At 40.2% G+C, this 8,335-nt stretch overlaps 1 protein-coding gene across 14 annotated transcripts; it reads left to right on the top strand.

Moving 5' to 3' along the window:
- Positions 1 to 2,062: 2,062 nt before the first annotated feature.
- On the top strand, positions 2,063 to 8,117 carry LOC120092635 (protein BONZAI 3-like). 14 transcript variants are annotated; one of them, XM_090308768.1, is made up of 11 exons: positions 2,063 to 2,481; positions 2,820 to 3,216; positions 3,319 to 3,392; positions 3,466 to 3,567; positions 3,655 to 3,723; positions 4,987 to 6,219; positions 6,541 to 6,597; positions 7,040 to 7,139; positions 7,223 to 7,336; positions 7,545 to 7,681; positions 7,764 to 8,117. In XM_090308768.1, exons 1-3 carry the CDS (start codon positions 2,427 to 2,429, stop codon positions 3,359 to 3,361), a joined length of 495 nt encoding a protein of 164 aa, XP_090164894.1. In that variant the 5' UTR covers positions 2,063 to 2,426; the 3' UTR covers positions 3,362 to 3,392; positions 3,466 to 3,567; positions 3,655 to 3,723; positions 4,987 to 6,219; positions 6,541 to 6,597; positions 7,040 to 7,139; positions 7,223 to 7,336; positions 7,545 to 7,681; positions 7,764 to 8,117. The 14 variants fall into 14 exon arrangements, 9 of the variants coding, with proteins under 9 accessions (XP_090164894.1, XP_090164893.1, XP_090164891.1 ...); XM_090308767.1 differs by having other exon boundaries at positions 6,541 to 6,602; XM_090308765.1 differs by lacking the exon at positions 6,541 to 6,597.
- Positions 8,118 to 8,335: the final 218 nt, after the last annotated feature.

Here is an 8,335-nt window from a genome sequence, read left to right as displayed (position 1 = left end):
ATATGTATATTATATATTATAACACTTATGATATACTTGCAGTGCATGCTACATGCTTCTCCTATGGTGAGATTCTAAATCTACATGGCATACAATATGCACACAATAGATAAATTATTTAATTAATACATTCACAATGCATAATTATACACACATTAAAATGGACCGGTTTTGGCATCCTTAGCAAGCTAAAAGCTACACTTATTACAATAATAAGCAGAAAACAGCCTCGAACCGCCTCTGATCACTTCGAACCAGCTCGAACCGCTTGAAAAAAACCCTTGAACCGGCCTTGAAACCAGCAAAACAGCCCAAAACTGGTCAAACCAGCTTAGCCGAACCGGTCCAGATCATCTGGACCGACTAAGCACCACCAGGCGCGCGGGTCAACCGGTTGGAGCGGATTGGGTGCGGGGTCGGCTGAAACGGGTGGCTGGAGCGGACACTTGGGCTGGCGTGGACGGCTTGGGCGAAGCGAACTGGGCCGAGACGGACCTGGGGTGGGCTGGCATGCGCTGGGCTTCAACCGGACGGATCTGGACGGGTGGAGCGCTGATGGGTCGGGTCGGAGCATGTTTTGGCTGGCACACGTGTCATACATCCATCTCGTGGGTTGAATCATCCGTCCGGGTCGAGTATCGGGTCAATAACCGGGTCTGATAGCTTAATCCGGGTCTGGAAGGTACAAAACACCAAATTGGAGCTGTCCTCTTTGCCGGAACCGAGTAATTACAGCTTAAAATCAACTCTAATGACTCTAAAAAATTTAGCCCATAGAACACCGGAAAATTACAATAATTATTACAACCCAAGAGGATAAACGGATGCCAAAATCGAAATTATCCATTTTAGCACATACACCATATGCATAAATTAACCAAAAAATGAGTACTAAGCATGCTCTGATACCAATTTATGGAATGAACACATGCGCAACGGAAGAAAAACGGATCTAAAGTACTCTAATTAAATTAATTATAAAGTTAAGCATGCATGCAATGAAACAAGAAAAATAGGGAAAAGAATACAACCTTTGTAGTCTTTGAATCTTCTCCAAATCAGCTCCAATCTCCTCACGAATGGTTCATAGACAACCACGAGAGTCTTCTGGACTCTTCTCCAGCCTTAGAACGGGATGGTAGGATCTAATGAGTGACTAAATTGGAAAGGAAAAAACTAAAGTTTTGAGAGAAAAAATGGATGAGATTATCACATAATCTCATCTAAACTCACTATGGTCAAGAAGTCTTCAAACATTAAACACTCATTTCAAAGATCATTACATGCAAATATGCAACTTTGAGTTTGATGAGAATTTGATACTAAAAAATCTACTAACTCAAAAGGTGGGATTTACTGGGACAAATGTCTTCAAATGAAACACTTAGCCATACAAGAGTTGTCATTTCCCACTCACAAATGTTGGGTCTTTCCACGAACTTGGTCAAAGTTTGACTCTCAAAGTACAAAGTCAACAAATTTGACATTTTGATTTTCAGAAATAAAAAATCAACAATTTGACTTCCATTGCATTTTTTGGTCATTTACTGAACTTGATCCACTTTTATGTCTCCACATAAAGTTCATGTATTCAAATAATAGTTATGGATCTTTAGTTTACTGGATTTAGACTTTACAAAGTGCAATTCACATATTCAATAACATTTTTATTGACTAAACGCCAATAACATCTTTATTGATGATAGAATACGTTTTACGAACTGCGAGTTTTAGGACATACAACCTAACACGATACTCTGTACGATGGCCTTTACTTGATGCACGATGGCCCTTACTCGATGTATTTAATATGTAACATTTTGAGTTTTTCATAACTCAAATTCGGAATTTTCTTAAAATTTGACAATTTTGTTAATTTTGAAATTTAGTTTTGTTTAAAGGAAAGACTTGGATTTTGTGTCGCATTAATTTAATTTTAAGTTATTGTTAAAAAATTGAGATTTTACTCGGAGAATTAGTTTTAATTTTAAAATTTGGTTTCAAAGAGGGAGAGGAAAGAATAAAATAAAATAAAATTTAAAATTAATATTTTATTTTATTTATTATTATTTTTTTTAAGTTTAACTTCCCCTGTTTTATTTGTTCACGCAAACCGAGAGCACCCTCCTCTTTCTGTTTTCTTCTTCAGTCGCGCCACATCAAGCCCTAGCCACCGCCAACCTGGTCAGTGACCAGACTCCTCCGTCGAAGCCTCCGACCAGCGCCGTCCTCCAGCCCTAGCCGGATCTTTAGCTGCATAGCTCCAAGCCGCACAATCGTGCCACGATAGATCTAAAGCCGTCTCGCCCAGATCTCGTCGCTCTGACCCGAGCTCTGTCTGTCAGCACTCTTCAGCGTGCCGCCAGTCAGACGCGAAGCCAGCCTTGTCCGTCGTTGCCCGAAGCCGCCGCGTCGTTTCCTTCCTCATGCCTGTCGTCCAGCCGCTGGTGAGCTGTCGTCTTGCCGGAATCTTGTTTTGGGGCGAGACACTTGGTGTAACATCCCACACCTTTTTATTTATTTATTAATAATGTAAAACTTTTCCTTTTCAATAATTGTCCTTGGTTGAAAGGCATGTTTGGAATTCTGAATTTAAAGTATAAATGCATGATTTAAGTGTTGATGTGGAATTTATTAAAAAATTATTCAATTTGAAAAGTTATGACAGAAATTAATTATTTTTGGAAAAAGAAAAGAATTAAATAGTATAAATTGGGTTAAGGAAATAATCTAATTAGAGTTATACTATTTTTCTTTTATTATTATTATTATTATCATCATCATTATTATTAGTATTAGTATTTTTTTTAAATAAAAAGGACCCCCCTCACCTTCTCCCTCACGCGAGACCCTCCTCCGTTTTCTGCTTCCTCGCCGCCTCTCTATTCGCTGTCCTATCCCGCCGGTCAGACACGCCGCTAGTCGCCCAGCTCTCCAGACTGCCGCTGCCCAAGCCCAAGTTGGTCTCCACCGTCGCTCGCTGTGTAAGCTTCTGCCTAGTCGACTCCTTCGCCGCACGTTCGCCGCTCTCAACCTGCCCAGATTCAAGCCGTCGACGTCCTCCTCCGCCCAGATTCGAGCCGCCGACGCCCTCTACCACCTAGATCCGAGCCGAGTCTCTCCTCCGCCGCCCACCGCATCGCTGCCGGCTGCTTCCAGCGCCGCCAGCCTTGTTCGTCGCCAGGACCCACCTACACCACTAGACTTGTGCTTTGAGTAAGCGATTGATTATTTTTGGGCAAGATTTTGGTTGATCTAGTTTGATTACCAATTTGGATTTTGGGTTAAAAATTTGTTATCTCTATATTTGGAATCCAGATCCAAGATTGGAGTACTTCGGAGTGCGCAGCGTGCTATTTAGCGGATTCGAGTTCGTTCGACAAGTATTTTTGGTAAGCGTTGTGACCCTTGTGGTTGATTGTTAGGCACTTTTGGTTGTTGGACTGATGGAGAGTTTGGTTTTAGTTTCTCGAAGGTTCCAAGTCGTCGTCCTTTGGGTTTTAAAATCTACTAAGAGGAAATTTTGAGTCGAAATCTCGCGAGTGTTGGTTGATCAAGTTTCGTTGGGTAAGTTCATTGGTGATCCCAAAATTTAATTTGTATGTATGGATCTTGGTTCCAAGAATTTAAAATTTTTGTTATGTTCTGTATTAGGGGACTTAGTTCAGGGGTTTTTGGTTGGAGATCATTAGCTTGGATTAAAAATCGGAATTTGATTTCGAGGTAAGTAATCTTACTACTGGAACTGCCCACGGGCCAGACTTTAGTTGTATGCTAGCATGATAAGCGTATGTTATGGTAAATGTTAGCATATTGATTGACAGTATGACTTGAATCAAAGTATGTTCTGGCACGAATTCTGATTTGTTTACATACACACCTAAGTACTTGATCATTAGTATGTGAAAGTATGTGTTTTCATATGTCGATGTCTGATCTGCTAGTGTTGAGGCATACTTGCATGTTGTGGATTTATGATGTAAGTTAAGCATGGATGATGTATAATATGTGGTTAAGAAATATGTGTATGTGATGAAGCCATGGTATCAAGGATTTTTATGTATGTTTTAGAACTGTACAATGTTGAATCTTAGCACGTTAAGACTGTGTGAATATCCTCATTGATTAATTAGATGCTCACTAGTTTGTGTTTCCTTCGGGATTCACCAGTTTGTGTTTCCTTCGGGATTCACCAATTTTGTGTTTCCTTCGGGATTCACCAGTTTTGTGTTTCCTTCGGGATTCACCAATTTTGTAGGCATACTTAACTACAATAGGATAGGACTCAGTCTCTTATCTGATACATGTATTTATGTGCCATATGCACATTTAGAGGACATGGATGCCTAGCCTGACCCCAGTGGTGGGGTTACTTACTGAGTATTTCATACTCATTCTTTCTTATATTGATGTTTCAGGTAAGGGTAGAGATGCCCCGACGATGGCGCAGCGGAATTCATGATCGAGCCACTAGGACTAGTTTTTACGCTTCCGCATCATGAGATTTAGAGTTCTTTTCATGTTTCCCTTAATGTTTAGTTTTGATGTTTGAAACTTATTATTAAAGATCGTTTTTCTTATATATTTATAAACCTTTAGGATTTATAGGTACCCGATTATTGTTTTTAACAATTGCATTTATTAAATGTCTTTGAACTTCTCTTGTTTTAGTTAGCATTTATTTCAAATAATTGAGCGTCATTTTAAATTCTTTGCATGCATTTATTTTAGTAACGGCCTTACCTAGGTCCTAGGGGGTCGGGTCGTTACAGTTAGTATCAGAGCCCATGTTTTGGGTTCTGTAGACTGACTTACGATGTAAGTCTAGATAGTCCATGTGGCCAGTAACGAATTCCTCGTCATCGCCAGGTACGTTCTACTAACGAAAATTTCCATGTGTATATGAGGACAGTGATGTAGTGTTTTAAACGCATGATGTCTGAGAAAGGCCCAGAAATAGTTAGCTAACGTACGAATTTATGACAGGACACGACACCTAAACATAAAACAAGGAAAACAGTTAGAGAAGAAATACAAGCAGAGAGAGAGGGGAGTAATCAAACTGCTCCGGCGGCACCAATTCCACCTATGACCCAAGTGGATGAAAAGGAAATGGAAGCCCAAATTAGTGAAGCTGTTGCAATCGCTCTGGTGGGGAAGCTGCAGGAACTGATCCGTAGCAAGATGGCAGGACAGCCTGCCCAGATTCAGGCTCAGGAGGAACCGGTGCCACCTGAGCCGTTACGACAAACCCTTCCGCAGGACAAGGTCACGTAGAGCCTGTCTCTCGAGGCCAAACATTTAAGGGATTTCCGGAAGTATGACCCTCGCCCCTTTGATGGATCGTTAGGAGACCTCACCAAGGCAGAGCTGTGGTTGTCATCCATTGAGACAATTTTTCGTTTTATGAGGTGCCCGGAAGAGCATAAACTGCAATGCGTAGTCTTCATGTTGACTGGTAACGTGGCAATCTGGTGGCGTTCGGCATAAAAGATGATCGATATTGGAGGTGACCTTGCAACCTGGGAACAGTTCAAGGAACGTTTTTATGAGAAGTACTTTTCGGCCAACACCCGATACAATAAGCAGGCAGAATTCTAGAACCTGAAGCAGGGCGTTATGTTAGTGGAGGAGTACGAGTAAGAATTTGATAAGTTGTCTCAGTTTACTCTTGAGCTAGTGACCACCGAGGCAGCGAGGATCGATAGATTTATCCAGGGCTTGAGGAGCGGGTTGCGAGGGATGGGGCATGCCTTGGATCTCAAGACATATGCCGTGGCACTACGAGCCGCTGTGAAGATTGATGCCGACTCCCAGGGGGGAGAGGAATACAGGAGGTCACTCGGGATTGGGACCTCCGCAGGGCAGAAAAGGAAGGCTGAGCACAAGACTCTTGAACATCAGTAGAGGGGTCAGAACACAGTGCATGCCGTCAGTAGGGACAACAGAGTACCCAAGCTAGGAATGGCAGGGAGGATAGACCGATATGCACCACTTGCGGTAAGCAACACTGGGGACGTTGTTTAGCTGGCTCTGGGAATTGTTTCCGATGTGGCCAGAAGGGTTATATGGCAGATAGATGCCCAAGGAAGAATGCGCCTAAGCACAGGAGCCAGCCCGTAGGATTGTTCTAGGGAGGCCCGAACCGCCAGCAACAGCAGGGAAAGGTATTTTCTACCACTCGACGTGAGGCCTAGAAGTCAGGCACCGTGGTGACAGGTACACTCCCATTTTTGGACATCATGCTCTTGTTTTATTTGACTCTGGTTCTTCGCACTCATTTATATCTGCTATATTTGTGAGACACGCCATGTTAGACTCAGAACCGTTGCCATTTGCATTGTCTATTTCCACTCCATCGGGAGAGATCATGTTAGCTACAGAAAAGATAAAGGCATGTCAAGTAGAGGTAGCCAACCGCGCATTAGATGTAACCCTGATAATTTTAGATATGCGTGTTTTTAATGTTATATTAGGCATGGATTGGTTAGCTGCTAATCATGTTATATTAATAATTTTTGGTTTTCTCTTTAAATACAGGATAACCCATTGATCATTGAGTACTTTGATTTCAATAGCAATGACAGTCATGAATTAGTTGGGTAACTATTTTATAAATCCATCAATGTTTAGTCTTTACTTTTCCATTATGGAAAAAAATTATCAAAGTATACCTTAAACTAGAATGTGGGAAGGAATTTTATTAGTAGCCAGATGCGAACTAGAATGTGAGAAGGAATTTTATTAGTAGCCAGATGCGATTACTTTTGTAGGTAGGGTTTGAACATATCTATCTCTATGAGTAGATTTTGAGTATTATTTGTTGGTTAGGTTTTGTATGATTCATTGCTTGGTTCATAAATTATGTTCTAGTTTAGTTTTGAAAAGGTCTGTTGTTCAAAGTTTAAGACTGATCTATTTTAACATTTTAAAATTGAAGGTAAAAACATCGACTTGTTTAAGTAATCAAATAAAATTGAAATTGTCTTATAAATTATTAACTTGTGCTTTCTTCATGTGCATATTTCCATTTGTTCAGTAAGCTCCAAAAGTCGATGGGTGATCTCGAAAAGCTTTATAGAGAAAAAAGTGGTGCAAATTTTGTTATTCCATCTTCTTCTCATGGTGGCTATGAGAAGGTCGGATCTCTCACATTTCCAGAAATTATTAGTATCGATTTTTTCTTCTTCTTCTTCATATTGATTATAATTGTGTTCTTTAGGTCCTAAAAGGTTAGCTGTTTGTTGATCACTACATTGAGAAAACACAATTCAGCTTTCTTGATTACATTTCCAGTGGATTTCAGCTTAATTTATGGCCGCTGTAGATTTTACAGGTACCTTCTATGAAAAAAATTAACACATTCTCTTTTTACTTCGGCCAATTCTCGTCGTTCCTGCTCGACACCATCTCATCGACTGACGCAAGCACACTGTACTCTCAACTGTCGAAGTATCAGCCAGCCCTCTCGATACACCATCTCATTTTTGTTTCTTACGAAAATGATCTTAGGTTACATTTTGTTTCTCTCCTCTCTCTCTCAGATTTCAAACAAATCTTCATAGACGGCGAATTTAACTGAAACCGAAAACTATCAAAAATGGCGATCAAAAATGTCAAAAAAGCCAATCTCTTGGATCATCACTCCCTCAAACACCTACTCGATGAATCTGTTTCTGAGGTAATTCAATCTGCAATTTCATTCCCTTTTTTAGATCTTTTTCACGTCAATTTTAATCTAGGTTTGAGCTTTTTCCTTGCAGATTGTCACCGGCTGTGGCTATGTTGAAGACGTGAGATTGAGTAATGTTAAATTGATTATGGGCACTTTCATCATCATCATAGCTTTGGTGGCTCAGTTTTACAAGAAGAAATTCCCTGAAAATTGCGATTTCTTGATCGGCTGCATTATATTATACCCTTTTTCTGAATTGCGTGTTCTTTTTCCCGTTTAGATCTTCCTAATAGATTGAGTTTCATTTCTTGATTGATATTGAATTAAATGGTGGATGTTTTGAAATGCAGAATCACGTTGTACTTTGAATCTTACGCCATTTTCTTAGATTATTAGGTTTTGATTTCGTTTAATGAAATGAAAATCATTGGATGGTGCCTCTCATGTGATCTTCAACTCTGGCAAATATGTAGTTTTTAATGGGATCTTGCAGTTTATTGTTTACACCAAGGAGAAGAACGCAATTTTTGCTAATAGGAATATATTGTCTCTTGAAGTCTCTTAGCTCATATGAAAACCACAAGCGACATTAGCTGTTTTTCCTTCAGATCTTAGCCGAATATATGCTCCTATAGCATAATGTTTGATTGAACTTGTTTC

This window comes from Benincasa hispida, chromosome 12, assembly GCF_027475165.1.
Source record: "Benincasa hispida cultivar pf3 chromosome 12, pf3_genome.v1.1, whole genome shotgun sequence".
NCBI lineage: Eukaryota > Viridiplantae > Streptophyta > Magnoliopsida > Cucurbitales > Cucurbitaceae > Benincasa > Benincasa hispida.
The sequence above is the reverse complement of the archived record's forward strand: the minus strand, read 5'-3'. Positions and strand labels throughout refer to the sequence as shown.

What these genes read in the sequence shown, in the direction of transcription:
- LOC120092635 (XM_090308766.1), top strand. Translation starts at nt 2,427, where the DNA reads ATGCCTGTCGTCCAGCCGCTGGTGAGCTGTCGTCTTGCCGGAATCTTG. An exon ending in TGCCGGAATCTTGTTTTGGG is followed by an intron (nt 2,482 to 2,819) that starts GCGAGACACTTG and finishes TTAAATAAAAAG; the next exon opens with GACCCCCCTCACCTTCTCCC. An exon ending in CCACTAGACTTGTGCTTTGA is followed by an intron (nt 3,217 to 3,318) that starts GTAAGCGATTGA and finishes TTTGGAATCCAG; the next exon opens with ATCCAAGATTGGAGTACTTC.